The sequence below is a fragment of the Labrus bergylta genome, chromosome 8, assembly GCF_963930695.1.
Source record: "Labrus bergylta chromosome 8, fLabBer1.1, whole genome shotgun sequence".
Taxonomy (NCBI): domain Eukaryota; kingdom Metazoa; phylum Chordata; class Actinopteri; order Labriformes; family Labridae; genus Labrus; species Labrus bergylta.
This window is the reverse complement of record NC_089202.1, coordinates 11404709-11420919: the sequence shown is the minus strand read 5'-3', so window position 1 is coordinate 11420919 and position 16211 is coordinate 11404709. Positions and strand designations below refer to the sequence as shown.

At 40.7% G+C, this 16211-nt stretch overlaps 1 protein-coding gene across 1 annotated transcript; it reads right to left on the bottom strand.

Moving 5' to 3' along the window:
• Window positions 1–40: 40 nt before the first annotated feature.
• Window positions 41–15596, bottom strand: ptpn3 (protein tyrosine phosphatase non-receptor type 3). Its single transcript, XM_020651918.3, has 27 exons — window positions 15440–15596; window positions 14666–14733; window positions 13915–14056; window positions 12747–12881; window positions 12543–12585; window positions 12290–12371; window positions 10918–10962; window positions 10771–10823; window positions 10508–10625; window positions 10313–10400; window positions 10141–10229; window positions 9987–10050; window positions 9436–9641; window positions 9222–9347; window positions 8881–9042; window positions 7854–7959; window positions 7669–7746; window positions 7462–7518; window positions 6749–6905; window positions 6445–6620; window positions 6179–6269; window positions 5928–5989; window positions 5658–5804; window positions 4817–4945; window positions 3610–3755; window positions 3344–3479; window positions 41–1227 (listed from the first exon to the last, which is right to left on the bottom strand). The coding sequence occupies exons 3-27, from the start codon at window positions 13981–13983 to the stop codon at window positions 1168–1170; spliced, it is 2625 nt and encodes an 874-aa protein (XP_020507574.2). The 5' UTR covers window positions 13984–14056; window positions 14666–14733; window positions 15440–15596; the 3' UTR covers window positions 41–1167.
• Window positions 15597–16211: the final 615 nt, after the last annotated feature.

Below are 16211 nucleotides of genomic sequence, written 5' to 3'. Positions count from 1 at the left end.
ACATCTTTTAGTAAATATAGAAAGAGGCCGACAAATTAAAAAAATGTTGTAGTTGTTTTATTGAAAAATAGCCTATCTGCAAACTGATCACGTAATCATACAGGGGAATGAATGAGTTCAGCCAAAAAAAGTTTCTCTCACATAATAATCAAAAATAAACTACTCAACATATATATATTTTTATCTCTAAAAGAAATGTACATTCATTGTTTCTCTAAAGTACATAATGAACAGTATATATTCACAGTACAACATATTATAACACAGGATCTTAGTAGATCATAAAGTTGCCAAGATAATTAAACCCTCACAGCAATATTGCTTAGTTAGAGTGTCTTCCTATAAGTTAACATTTGATAGTTTGGGTTGATTTATGTTACTGAGATAGTGTCACTGGTATGTTGCCAGCTTTAGAGGCACTCAGCTAAAGGTTAAATCAGCAGACTACTCTCACTTCAGTGAGCAGCCTCACTCTGCAGGAAAGTGTGAAAGGGGCTTGTTTTGCCTCTAGGACAGCAAAGACTCTTAAAATAAAGTGACAAATACCTGTTTAATGATCTAATTTATAACGTTTACCATCAGAGGAAATGACACAAGCAGACACGTCATTATAAATCAGTGTGTTTATTTAGTGTCTTAATAATTTAAGAGGGTTTGAAAGAGCATTTGATGCTTCCCTGGCTGCACCACCACAAACCTTAAAGTATCTGTAGAGAAAATAAAGCCTGCCTTTCTCCATAGACTGGAGATTATAACAATCCTGGCCTTCTGCCTCTGCTGCCCTGTTTCTGGAAGTGACATGGCCCACATAGCTTGTTACACAGAGACTATATACCTGTGGCCTCGTGGACAGAAATTAGCAGCTCACATCCATCTCACATCAGTCTCTATGGAGACTGCAGCCTCTACAAGCATCGTTTAAAACAAAGGCCAACTGGGTGTGAGATTCATACTCTCACATTGAATCTAGGCTACACAGATCACAGACTGCTATGCTCTAAAGCTAGTTATACTCTCATTATCCAGTCTTTCCGAGAGTCCCACAGGTGTTGACAGAGGTTAATATGTGGCAGTCCCTCTGTGGAGGTTACCGGAAATGACATGAGGCAGAAACGGTGCGTGTGTCTGTTCTGGTCCTGGTGCTGACTTGGGTTATGGCACTGTAGGTCAGTTCTGTTTCTCTTTGTAGACTCGGAGAACAGCCTCACACACAAACTGGAACTGACACTGAAACACATGATAAGGAAAGTTTCATTAGCTTTTAGCTCACACTGTTGTTTTTAAATGGTAATACTGGATAAAAAGATATCCTTTTCCTTAAACTAATAGTCCATAAAAGGAAGAAGTCAACGAATGAATGTACAAACATTTACAACAGTTACTGAAAACATTTCACATAAATGACCTTAGACCTGTTTTTTTTCTTACGCTTAAGGAAGAATGAAAATGGTGACAGTAAAAAGAATGTGCACCTAGCAGCTCTCGGAGAAGTATGTAGTGGTGCTTTGAGCTTAGTGCTGAAGTCAGCCCACTAACATGCAATGACAATACTAACGTGGGAAAGCTGAATGTTAAGTTTGACTGATAATAGTTTGTGTCAACATAAGGTAAAGTCAGATGATCAAAACATTTGTAATTTTAAAACCATTAATGCCTGAAACTTTTAAACACGAAACCAAAACATTGTCTTTTATGGGGTTTGTTAAAAATAAAAATAAAAAAAAAGAACACAGAATAATGCCGGGCTCTTCCTTATACCTGGGAAGATTTGTCCTCTACCTGTGCTTGCTTTTTTTATTCCTGGCTGTGACACAAACATATGAGGGGAAACCTGAGGACGTTTTCCATCAGCACAAAAACATCAGAGAGAAAAAGCCTGCAGGGACTGGATCTCCTTTCAAAATAAGGGTGAAAGTGTTGGTAGTACTGGCCTAGAAGCAGGCTGCTAACTGGAGGGCTGCCATGTTCCCAGCACTACCTCGTTTCAAAGCAATGAGTAACACTTTTCTCTCCCTTGACAGATACCACCGAGCGGCTGCAGAGCGCCGCTTCCAGACCTCAGCCGCCATCCACTCTCTCAACAACCCTCAGTGTTAGCCTGCCGCAGTCATGTGTCTTCAAATGAATTAAGGTCAAGGAGGACCAGACCCATGGTATGTAGAACAGTACGACATTGACCTCTAAAAGAGTACATTTTGGCAGAGTTCATTTGGCATAGTGGGTCTCTGTGAAATTCTCTTAATATTTTCAGAAATATTCTTTTCTAGAAACCAAACACTCACTTCACTGAGATCAAATCAAGTGCTCTACAATTTAAAACAACAGTATTGTCACATACTCATCATTTGGCTAATATGTTAGACGAAAAGGGCAAATACAGCACACACGTTCATTTCTTAAGATATAAAAAGAACGATAACAAGTATCGAACCTAATTTTACCCAGTATTTCTAAATGATCTGTAATTGAACGTTTCTGTTGATGGAACATTTTAAACAGTAGCCCAAAACAATCAGTCATTTCTTACATCTTACCTAAAGTCAAGCCCTTTAGTGGAGAAAAAAAAACACGACAGATATTCCTAATTCTAGGATGAAAGCCATGAATTAGAAACTATCCAACGTTTCTCGCAGTGTGACTGTGGCTGATACAGCGTTATATTTGTATGTCAAAATATGTAAAAACAATACATTCTTACACTCTTTCTCTGCAAACATTGTTAACGATAGCAGAACAAACAGGTATGTGAGAGGTAGAACAAGAGGGGCTTTTTTTTCACTAATCGATCGTGGATGGCATCTTTCAACCATCATGATGAGAAATAAGAATAAGCAAGGTGTAATAAAATTCCCCTGTGGCTGATCACATTCACAAGAACGGGACAGCCACAAGGTCACAGTGACCTTGACCTTTGAACACCAACATCCATTAATCCCTGAGTCTATATGAACACATGTAGTGCAAAATCTGAAGATGCACATTCATAATGTTCCCGAGATATCACCTTAGGACAATAACAGCCTTTTGGATGACACGTTGAAGTTGACCTGCTAGCCCTTGGTTTAAAAAATGTCACCACTTCATTATTTCATCCAATTAAGTGAATCAATTTATTCTTTAATTTAAGTGTATGTATGCCCGAAATCTGAAGAATTTCCCTCCAGGACTTCCTGAGATGTCACATTCAAAATAATGAGATAAAGGTATTTCCCCTGGGAAGGGCTAATGGCATTACAAGGTGCTACTCCTGTAAACACTATTCGACTCCAGCTACAAATTATTTCCTAAAACAACCACTGAAGCTGAATGTATAATCCTGAATCTTTTTTCTGTGTCTCTGTACCGTGGTCTGAACCATCATGGCTCGCTGGTCTCTCAGTGTTTTGACGATGTCCAGAGGAAACACTGGCCGACCCTCGTCCAACAGACGCAGTGCCGTTTCCATGGTGATAAGAACACCTGTTCTACCTATTCCAGCGCTGAAAAGTGATTCAAATACAGATTAAGTGCATAGTAGAGGTAGGTAATGTAGAAGCTTGCAATGTTCAATTACAGTGAATGTGTAGGTGTGTGTGTGTGTGTACACGTGCTTCTGTGTGTTCATGTTACCTGCAGTGTACCATTAGTGGTTCTTCACTTCTCCTCCTCTCCCTCACTGAGCTGATGAACAGCAGGAAATCTGAAGGGTCATCGGGTACGCCGTGGTCCGGCCACGCGACATACTGCAGGTGTGTGACTGCACGTTCCTCATCCAGCTAACACACGCGCGCGCACACACACAAACACACACACAAACACACAAATACACAGAAATCCAGAGTTGAATAACAGAGCAGGTAAGCAGAACAAAAGTGCACGTGACCAGTAGGTGACACAGAGATTAGGACACTGAGAGGTACACAGTGAGATGAAAACAGAAAAAACGCTGCAGTGTGGAGAGGATAGACTGGAGTTTAAATAATCGCAGGTAGGGAGGAGAATGGCTGATTTTAGAGTTCATACTGGTCATGTGGCCTGTTATTCCATGCAGGGATTAACTCGCTCCGCCAGAGGAACAGATGGACACACAGCAGTAACTGTGTATGCATGTGTGTGCATTCTGACTTTGTGCCTCCTTGAACACTAGGTGTTTATTTACCTGTCCACCATATGAAAAGCAGCCCCTAATTAAGGTAATTATTTAACATGTGAAATAGTCAGACAGAAAGAGCTTCACAACAAAACACACATGTTTTTGTTTTTTTTACACACGCACCTGCTTACAGGTGTGCTAAAAGAATTTGCTTATACACACTAAAGCACCCAGCCACCCACGCACCAAGCCACACAGAAGTGACTGTATGTTGGCTGCAGAGTTTGCTGCTTGTGGTGAGCTCTGTTATGTGACATATGGCATAAACATGGTACATGTCACTGTACACATACAAACAGAAGAGCTCCATTTTTTTGTGTGGCCATACTCAAGATGTGCTCATATTTTATGTGGATAACTTTGCCAGCAGGGGCCACATTTTTTCATAATTGAATAATCTGCCAACTATTTCCCCCTGTCCCAAAATAGTCTGGCCAATTAAAGATCAGAAAACAGTGCCAAAAGTGATGTCAGAAGGTTTTTTTTTTTTATTCTTTGCAAAACCCCCACATCCTAGTTGATTTTATTACAATGTTTGGACAAGGTCATTTTCACTTTTGAAAAGCTAAGACAAGATAGTGTTTCAATATTGTTGCATTTTTCAATTATCAGAATAGTTGCAAATTCATTTCCACTGACCTACCAACCAACGTATTATCAATGCAGCCCTATTTGCTGTTGTACCTGTGTGTGTGTCAGAGTGAACTGTCGCGTCACATACGCCAGGTTGCACTCCTCTGAGTGACACTTCACCCGCATGTGCCCATAATCCCTCACTTCCGGCGGATGTGGCCAGTACTGGTGGCACTTCGTCTGAAAGTGTATGACATTAGTGACAAATTACATTTCACCTGACATGAGTCATGTAAAACCATTTACTGCCCCCCTGCTGTGCTCAATTCTCATGAAATCAACTCATATTCAACAGCATTGTAGGTTCGGGGCTGTCTGAGGAACAGAAATAATACATCAGGAGCAGGATATGAACTGACTTCACAATTTGTGTTATTGCGTATGTCTCTGTGTGTGTGTGTGATCCTGAGGTAGAGAGAAATTCAAGGTACTTGACTATCATCAGGAAAATGATCAATTAATGAAAGCATCTGGTAACTAAGCAACTGAGACAGAGACATATTCATGCAACAAGACCTTGATATCTCGCTGTCTCTGTCGATGTGTTTTCACCCTCAGATGGTTTATCTCACCAGCATCCTGCTCACACTTCATATTTAGCTTTTCTCTCCTCTCTGAAACCCTCTAATTATTCACAACTGTGCCAATTAATTTTCATTGTGTGCAAACACCACCATAGAATCTTTTAATTACTGTAATAATACCAAATAACATGAAGCAGCTCGTAATAATGTGAAAATAGTGCTGCAGTAATACTTGTGTTAATGAACTACTGATATTTAGCTGTGTGATTTCAAGTGTTTCTCCTACTGTTTCTCCTACTCTTTTACGTCTTCTGTATAAATGTTGCTGTTTATTGTGTGAAAGTGTGAATGTGTAGAAGAATGTATACCCGTCCTCTCTCTGTCAGAGTTGTTAGCATGATGATGGTATGTGTCTGCTGCTCCCAAACAGTCTGCCAAAAGTGAGTGCAGGTCTGTGGTAATGGACCCTGAGCTGCAACATAACGTAAACACACACCAGACACCGGGGGCGCCATCTAAGAGACAGACAAAGAAATACACACAGATGCACACGCAACACACAGAGGATGAGTTCACATTAAAATGTTGGACAGGGAGACGTCAAAGGGTCAGTTTTTTTTTATATCAGCGATGCACACCGTGATGTGGCTGGCATTGATGTAGTCCTCCTGGCCCTTCAGCACGACTCTGGTGGCATCGTCTGAAAGGAGAGCAGGACGTCAGTGTGTGAGGGTCATAACAGAACTGCAGGCTCCACCAATTAAATTTCATGAGATGCCACAGCCGTTAGCTCCACATCAAGGTTAGAAAGGAGGCAAAGAGCTGGGGGTGGAGGAGAGGGAGCAGGTAGGGCTCAGGTATAGAGACAGTCAGAATATGAAGCACTTACAGGGTAAAACATCCTTATAACGATTCTTATCCATGTTCTCAGGGAGCCGGGCGCAGCTTATAGACAGACCAGGCTTTCTCCTGTATAAATTCTATAAATTGTAAGAACAAAAACATACAAACGAGTAAAAACATGCATACATACACAAACAAAACATACAAATTCAAGGCTGATCACAGCCTCTTTGTCTCAGACGGTCAGGAGTCTAAGTGAAGATTAAAGCCAACATCTGTCCTGATATCTAAACTTAAAATAATTTTAAGTACCTCAAAGTGGAAACACAGTGTGCCTGACTGTATGCCTCTCTCTAGCTGTTTCATGGATTCCTCCACTGTAGTGACCCGCTCCGACTGGCCAGAGGACAGCGACTTGTCTCCCTGTGATTCGCCACTAAGTGTGAGAGCAGGAGGCAACTGCAGCGAAGGCGCCACCCGGCCAGGTCCTGGAGAACAAGAACGGTTGAAGGATATGATGAATATTCATAGAGAACTTAACAAGACAGTGAGCACTTTTGAATCACACGCAGCTTCAGTGGTTTCATCTCTCTGTCTCCCACACACAAACACGCACCTTTACGTCTGATAAGCAGGGCCAGCTCTCTGGAATGCGACTCTCTGCTGGCGCGTATGAACATGACAACCTGGTCGTGTGTGTGTTCAGAAATGTCTCGACCGTTGATGAGTACCACAAGGTCTCCCTCCAGGAGCTTGGGCTCACATCGACCTGCCTACAAGATCACAGGTTGATATCAAAGCTGACTTCTCCACATGACTCAACAATCCATGTCACAGTACTGACAGCAACAACTGATCACTAGCTGATTGCAAATCTATCAGCATCAGTATGTCAGTGTATGACAAACGATAATTAACAAGAAATTCCAGTAATTCTAAACTAGGTTTCAGATACTTAAAGATACAGTGTCACCATTAAATACTTTTTTTTTTTTTTTTAACTGTAATAAGAATCATCATCACTTGTACACCAAATCTCCTTAAAAAGTTTCAGTCAGGTTGCACAATCCTTTCTCATTCATCCATAAATGTGTCTTAATTGATCCACAATTTCTGGAAGTCAAAGGTCACATCTTTAAAAAGTCTGTTTTATCCAACCAACAGTTAAAAACTTGAATTGACCTATTAATACAAGTCTATTTCTGTCCAGTACATCCTGCTTTACATAAATCAATTTGTCCAGACTGTGTTTCTATTTCCTCACAAGGTTATTATGACAAAACCTGGAGCAGACAATCAAAACACAAACATGTCAGAGTCTGTTCTTACCGGAGAGTCAGGTTTAACGTGGGATATGGATAATGGCATCTTCTGATCCACCCCACCCTGACAGAAGTTAGGAAACGAAATGGGGCAATAGATCAGGAGGAGGAGTAGTGACAACACAAACACAATGCAGGTATATATTATCAATATGCAACATGAGGATCATATTAGGATAAGAGAAATAGAAAAGAGTGGAAGAAAGAGACCCACTTTTACATTGAAGCCAAACTTGCCCTCGTGATCAGGGTTAATACATATTAGCATCAAGTCACCGTCGCCCGGGGCAGCCTGTGTGGACACAAGAGCTCAGAATCAACTCCTTTATTATGCACACACCTGGACAAATTATGTAAGAAGTATTACACCTGTTTAGAGTTAATAATGAAAGAACAGACCTTGTTGTAAATTTGTAAGCTGTGGTCACCATCCTCCTCTCCTATACTGTCGTCAGTCTGCTGCAACAGAGCCTCGTCTGTTCCATGATTGTTAGTGCCAGGAAGGCTGAAAGAGTTTAATTGAAGACATTCTTTAAATTATTTTATTGTTGATTAACAAACTCCATTCGATCTGCAGAGCCCCTCTGCATCTTTAAGAAAAAGCCAAAGACTCAGCTCTTTCATGAATACCTACTAACTCAATGATGATGGTCTCGATATTATTAATGATGATGATGGTAATGATGGTGGTTTTTGTTTGATAACGACGACTTATAAGATGGTTTCTATACTGATTAGAGCTCTCAAGAACTGCCTTCAATGTTGTGCTTTGCCTCTGTGCAATGCCTGTCAGCACCTGTGTGTCCAATTGGACTCAAAGCTGATCGTTTGCTCTTTACTGACATTGTTCTCTTTTTAATAGATACTTGTTTGTGTTGTACTTACTCACTGATGTACGTCGTTTTGGATAAAAGCGTCTGCTAAGTGAATTGTAGAATTGTAACAGATATGTTGTTCAACAAACATCACGGCTAAATGATTCTGGGAAAAAGTTGAATATCTTCTTGTCTATAGTGTTAACATGATGTGCTTTGAGGAATCACAACTTAACCACTTTTTGTCCGTCAAAACATTAGGATACGAATTTATACAGGGTGGTGTATTTTCTAGTCTTAATAAAGCATCTTTGGTAATGGCTACTTATTTTAGAAGTGTACATGAAAAATAGCTCATTAACCAGAAACAGCTGGGAGTTTCTTATGGCTGTTTAGCCAACTCATGAAACTCATGTTAATAGCTTGATCTCTGTGAAATTGGAGGCAAGCAACAGCTGTAATATCAAGCTAATACGATGTTATAACAGATGCTTCGGTCAAATTTTAAATAAAAAAATGATAAACATACTTCATGCCACCAAAGCCCACTGAAATGACAAAATGACTTCTTTAAGAAGAAGAGAGACATTTCTGCTGTAATTGGTACTAACTAGTGTGGTGAAAAGTCTCCTTCACTGTCCTTGCTGCTGGTCACAGACGCCCTGTATGTGTAGAAGACGTCCTCCCCCTCCGACATATCTTTCAAGTCATTGGTCAATTCAACTGAGGATGGCCGAGGCTTGCGGATGCCGTGGCGAATTCGAGGACTTCTCCTAACAGAGAGACAAACCAGAAGACAGAATATTTTTTTCTCAAAACAAGGTTAGATCAAATGACAGGACATAACTATATCTAAGGTAAGGAAAGGAAAACTGCAGCATCTCTACGAGCTATAGATGCTACAGCAGTTCTATTTCCCCTCCGTAGTTGTGGATGATCCTTGAGGTCGTACCAGTTTGGGGTGGATGGGGGCGATCTAGAAGGCAGACTTTTGGTTTCGAGATATTCTGATGAAATTGACCTCCGCATCACTGGGTTCCACACCATTCCTCCCACCACTCTATGGCAGACTGGACCGCTGCAAATAAACAGGCATATGATGTAAAACTATTCTGTCTAAATGCCAAATGAAACTTGTGAACATAAATGTCTCAGCACATTCTCACCTCTCAGTCTTACTGTTGCTGAGGCCTAGGTGTTGTGTGATCAGCTTTCTGTAGGACTGCACTGTACTGTTGTTGTTGTTTTTGGGGCTCAACGCGGTCCGGTTGGAGCAGAAAGAGGAGTGGTGATCTACACAGGACCTCCACAGGTTCTTACAGGTCTTGGGACAGGGCAGGATGAGGGACACCTCACAATCCTGGGTCTCCCCCTACAACATGTTCAGGGAGTGTACGTCAATTATTGAGGGTCAAATCTTTGTTACACAACTAAATCAATATCAGGCAATAACACACTGCCTCATCCCGTATCTTTCATGAATGACTTATTACTTTAATGCCAAAGTCTGGAGGAGCACCTTTTAATCATACCATAGTCACGTCTATGACCTAAGTTTGTATTTGTGAAATATTAATGAGCTAAAATTCTACGGCTCTAATATTGGGTATTAATACACCAGATGTCATTAAAAAGCAATCAGAAACTGTGTGTTGATAAAATCAGTGCAGAATTAGTTTTGAAAAAAAAAAAAAAAAAAAACTATAGATAGACTCACATGTTTGCGTTTAAGGTGTATAACGAAGCGTTTTCTCTTGAATGAAATCTTGATGATATTCCCCCTGCATGTGAAGCAGACTCATGGTTAAAGACTCCAGAAAATACAAGATATAAGCATCTAAGATGTAATTAGTGACACCATTATCACTCACCAGGGGAAGAAACTGGAGCAAATCATATTACAGAATACTGCAACACCGCTGGAGGCCAGACCCACCATCAGAGGGGTGTTGTGAGAGTCCTGAGAAACAGTTAAGTGTCATATATGAGAGGAGGTTCAACTAGAAAAGGAAGTATTAAATCAAAGTTTAATCAAGGGAGTACCATGGCAGCATGCAGCTCCACTCCATACAACTCCAGTGTCCGTGCCGTGTTGAGGAAACACAGCTCTGCCTCACTCTGCTTCAGCCCCCTAAGAGAACACCCAGATTCTCACATGCAACAACAGCAACCAAATACACAACAAGCCAGTTTTTTTTTTTTTTTAGTGACATAGAGGTAATTAAATGTCTGCATTACTTGTGTTGAGGATGCAGGTCTTCTACTTTAGAGAAGAAGTCTTCATCCTGTTCAGGAATGAAGAAGCCCTTTGAGAGGTAACCGGGAAGGCGGGACGGACAGTGATCCCCCATCTCAGCTGCGGGTGATTAACAGAAACACTGAGCACCCACACACTGACATCTGCTGCTTATTGAGAGCATCCTCATCAGGGATGATTGCTCACAGGCATTTTTTTAAAGTCATTTCATCTTTTTTTTCCTTCTCTATAACGAGGGACTTACATTGGACAGCGTAAGAGGCCAACACTACAGCTGCACTCAGAGGACACTGCAACCTGCAATCAGACTCCATGATTACATATTGAAACAGACAAATACAAACTGTACCAAGTGAATGGGTGATAGAATTCATGATTGTGCTCAACTCACCGCCCTTCTCTAATGTCACTCCTGATCTGGAGGAAGTAGAGGTGTCTGTGGGGAAAACACAAGGGGAACTTAAAAAACTCAAACCAAGCTCCAATAGGTCATTGAAAGTGTCCTAAAACCTTGTGATTACAACTTCATAGTGCTTAATGTGATGCACAGTGGTTTAAAAAGACCTTTCATGTTTACTTACATAGAAAAAGAGAGGTAGGTACAAAGGCTGATGATTATTTTTTTAGGTGTACTACACTTCAGTAGAACTTAGAGGGCGTTTAACAGGCATAACCACAAACATTAGAAACAGTATTTGGGGAAGCAGGGCTGAAGGAAATCCGAGTGCACACGCTCAATAGGTAACACAAAGTTGAAGCATATATAAGCTGCATCTAAGTTGAACATCATAGCTTCAAGCACCTTTCATTAGCAACTTTCATAGGAATGAAAACATCCTGTGTCCCAATCTCATATTGGGTTTTTTTTTCCAAAGCTAGTGGCTTAGCTCTGGGGACGGCAAAGTTAGTTTGTCAGTAAGTTACTCTGCAACTTTTATCTGGTTTGAAAATCAGCTGAATTAATTGTATTGAAAACATCTAAAGTCAAGCATGGCATACAAAGGATCATTTCTACTTGATTTTATGATCCCTCGATTTTTCATTTTGTTCAAGTAAAAAGTTTCACTTACAATGAGAAACATTTCAACATTTACAATATGGATTACCTCAAAACTTTCAACATATATTTAAGATTCCCAGGGGATGAATTATCTCTGACTGAAGCCACAGCTCCATTAACAGGCTGACATTTGTGGTTTTTGAGTGAAATGTTTCAACCACTGTCCATTCATGTCCTCCTCAGAATCATTTGCATTAACACTGATGATCCGCTGACTTCTGTCATGTTAGAATTTGAAATATTCTAATACTGTGGTGGTTTATAACAAAATACATGCAAATACTGACCCCATCAGTCGATCATAATTTTTGATTATAGAGCAATAGGAGCTTTGTTAGCATGCTAATGAGACAAAACTTAAACCGGCTACTAACATGTTAAGACTGTCATTATGAGCATGTTGGCATTCAGCTTATAGCACTGAAGTTCTTAAGTAAAGCCTCACACGACTGCGTCACAGCTACACTGGTTTAGCTTTCATGAACAGCTTCTACTGTTATAAAAACAGTTTTTTTTTAATTCAATAAATTAACCAAGAGGTGAGCAAGAGAATGAAAGTTGAATAAATAAGACACAAACCACTAAATCCTTAATTTCCTGAAAAAAGGACCTTTCTGGGGAATACAATTTCTTCAGATAAATGATCTGGTGAAATATCACTGCTGCAAAAACCCAAATAACAGAGAGGTACAGGTATACTAACCTTGTCTGTTCATGCTGCAGAGAGTTGGGATCAGAGATGAAGAATCTTACTCTGAAGTTCAGATAAAAGGGAGAAGCAAGACCTGCAAAGAAATGTCATCTTGTCAGAAATGAAACGGATCTTTTGTTGTAAGTTCCCCATATTCATCTACATGAACTCTTTTCTTTTACAACTCTCCTTTAATAATGTTTTTAACTAAAAATGCATTTGTCAAGAGATTCTAGCTAAAGACAGTACATTCTCAAGAGGATACCTTTTATCTGCTTCTTCAAGGGTTTCTCAGGCTCCAACCATCTCTGACAGAGAGGGAGAGAGATTCATTAAGTGTAAACACTAACTGGCGCAACAAAACAAAAAGGCATTCATATAAGCTTACCCTGTGGTGCCATCCTCTAAACAACAATCAATCAATCAACAATCTCAACCCAAATGTGCAGCAGATGAACAGCAAGCTCACCGGAGAGTCTGTGTTGGCTGCGATTGAGGCGATGGCTGTGCTTGATTCTCTGATCTGCAAACTGAAGAGCTGCCTCTCTTGCAGGCCCAGGTGGTTGCATACTTGGTCCAACAGAACCACACCTTCATCCTGCTTCTGAAGGATGGAGACAACAAACAACATCAGTATCAGCCAAAACCTTGAGTGGCAGCTAACCGTGGACAACTTGTACATCTAAAGATACCAAGCCATATCAGACAGGAATTTTATAATCTGTGGGTTTCCCTGTGCTTAATTCAAAAGATACAAATTGTAATACATCTAAAAAAAAGTTATAAATATATTCAGATGATAATAGGATTTCCAAAAGACCATCTGCTGCACCACTCTCTGTGGTTAAACTTTTCACTTAGAAGGAGAATCAGTAGGTTATCTGTGACCGGAAGCACATTCATATCACATGAGGACACTGTTTACTGTGAACTGCAGTGAACAGTGTTTTCTCTCAGCAAGGAAACATACATTTTGATGTATATAGACAGAAAATCCAAGTGAAGATCACTTTCAATCGACTGGAGGCACACAATAAACATCAGTCTACAGAGGAGAAATACAGTAGCCATGAAAAAGAAAGTAATGAAGAGTTTATTATTAGAATCCTTCTGCACATTAGAACCACAGCACTCTCCCTGCTCTCCCACCGTTCACATAAAGATGCTGCACAGAGGCTAGAAAGCAATATTGTGATTGCCTTTCTGTATGTGTGTATGCCTGTCAGTGTGTGCGAGTATATACCGCTGTCACGCTGCACGTAGCTGAATATGCTGATGATGTGATAGCACCTACACTAAGAGTAACAAGCTCCATGTAAACTGCAGGAGCTGAGCGTGTCCTTCAAACTCAAGGTCAGAGTTCGACAAGAAATGTGGATCAATGGGAATAGAAAGAACAGTCGTCCGTCACTACATCATAGAGTGACACTGCTGTCATGAGCAGAGCACAGAGACTAATGGGAGCAACATATGATCTCCTCATATGCTGTGTGTGTGTGTGTGTGTGTGTGTGTGTGTGTGTGTGTGTGTGTGTGTGTGTGTGTGTGTGTGTGTGTGTGTGTGTGTGTGTGTGTGTGTGTGTGTGTGTGTGTGTGTGTGTGTGTGTGTGTGTGTGTGTGTGTGTGTGTGTTACGCACGCTGACTCTGAAGGTCTCGATTGTGCCGTCCAGCAGCTGAACTAGGCAGAGCAGGTCCGGTTTTGGCATGTCTGTTACCACGGTAACTCTGCCTCCCTCTCAAGACAAACACCCTGCCCTCAGATCGTCACTGAGAGGGGACCTGGAAACACAAACACACACACCACCCACACACACACGCGCACGCACACCCACAAAAAACAGTGTCAGATGTTTCCAGGCTGTTGTCTTCAAATGAAAGCACCTCCCTAAGGATGACATTGTGTGGTGAGTAATATATGTGCTGGATGGAGCATCAGGCTGCAGTGAGTAATGCACTGTGAATGCAGAGGAGTGACTGTTCGTGTAGTGTGTGTGTGTGTGTGTGTGTGTGTGTGTCTTTGTAATTTCTTATTATTTGGCCTGGGTCTGAACATGTCCCTTCCTTCTCCCTGTCTCTCTCCCTCTGAGTCTCCCTCCGCCTTTCGCAGGCAGCTGAATGATAAGAATGTTAAACATTTTTCAACAGAGTTGAACACGCCCATCGACAGAACTACAACTGATCTCAGAGCTGCCACTGCCACTGGAAGCAATGCACTTAGTAAGAACACAAACACACACAAACACACACAAACACACATGCACTGCCAATGCATGCACGACCGATGAGCTAAAAGACAGGTATTGTCAACCTTGGTTCAAAATGTCTCTCTATGGTACGTGTGTGAGTGTAAGTGTGAGCATCTATGTTCATGTAAACATATGTACATACATGTGTCCTGTCTTGGCTTCCAGGTAGATATTTATGAATCCAGATTGGCTGGTCTCGCACACTGTTTTCTGAAAGGACACACAGCATTTGAGTTAATGTTTGAACACAGTGACACACTCTGCATATGTTAAAACACAGCTAGTCCCAGTTTGAAGACTTTTTTTTCCATAATAACCTCTCCAGAAGCCAGCTTTAATGAACTGACAAGCTAAAGTTACTTTTAAAAGTAGAACTATCATTGATGAAGAGACTTTGAATTCCCTGGTGGTTATGCATCTTGCATCGATTTCTGACTACATCTAAAGATGAGGAAATAGAAATGCAATTATCCAACTTAATGATGATTCTTACGCAAATAAAGATTACTGAGAGATAGCCTCGTTGCTCAAGGTTAAAACTGAACACAGTAGGATTAAAAAAGAAAAACACCTAGCATAAATGCTATGTCTAAAATGTACTCATACACCTTTACAACGAAACACAGAAATGAATAAACATGGCATATCAGAGCGTTTCAGGCCCTTATCTATGTTGATCGTCTCTTCCAGTCTGTCGATAATGAACTCTGCTTTGACCTGCTGTACTTTGAGCCTCAGTGCGAACAAGGAACCTGTTGACAACCTGATATTTTGCTTGAGCTACACCCAAAGAGGAGGAAAACAACACAAGCAAACTTTCGGCGGTCCTCGTAACTTGGCAAAGTGAATGTTTTCTTTCTTTTTTTTTTTTTTAGGAAGAGAAGGTTCAAAACACTTTAAATAAATGTGTGTATACCTCAGTGTTCCCTCCTCAGAGACGGTTCATAGTCCTCAAAGTGTCCGCTGTGAAAACCTCGGGACGGGGCGCGTCGGAAGGGCCAGGTATAGTTAGGTAAATATCCGGGACAAGTTTCTCATCCCTGGCTGCGCTGACTCCGCGCGGCCCCGCCCCTTTCGCCGCGCGCGCTCCCCGAGAAATGCACGCTCAAGGAGGTAGCGTGCTCGCGCAAAGCGTAGGACATTAGAGCAATACAAAACAAAACATTAAAATGAGCCTTTATTAGATTGGCAGCCCATTCAATCCAAATTGACAGACAAATAAGTGCATTCAAAACACATAAAAAGAAGGACTTTATATTTATATTATATAATGCATTATAGAAAAACTATTCCTGCTCATTTACTGTAGTGGTCTATTTCAAGTAGTCAAAACTAATATTTATATTAAACTGTCCCCAGTGACTGATTCATATATTATAATGTTAACACTGGAGGTTGTAATTGAGTGGTTGATTGATTGATTGATTGATTGATTGATTGATTGATTGATTGATTGATTGATTGATTGATTCTCCTGCTCTCCAGATCAGTATTACTAGCACAGCCTTCTAACTGCCCTGTATATATTTGTATGTGTGTCTAGACGTGCGCTTCTGTATACATAGTATTTTCATTTTTATGTTTTATTTCTCTGATTGATTGATTGATTGATTGATGGAACTTTATTGTCAGAAAAAGTCTGAAATTGTACTTGTGTCACAGCAGCTCCATTCACAACACAAAATGAA

Bases quoted from the DNA above. Each gene is read 5' to 3' on its own strand.
- ptpn3 (XM_020651918.3), bottom strand. From the start codon at position 13,983: ATGCCAAAACCGGACCTGCTCTGCCTAGTTCAGCTGCTGGACGGCACA. The intron at 9,043-9,221 runs GTACGACCTCAA...TCTCTCTGTTAG, and splicing joins CCCCCATCCACCCCAAACTG to GAGAAGTCCTCGAATTCGCC. The intron at 3,756-4,816 runs GTACAACAGCAA...CGCGTGTGTTAG, and splicing joins TCACTCTGACACACACACAG to CTGGATGAGGAACGTGCAGT.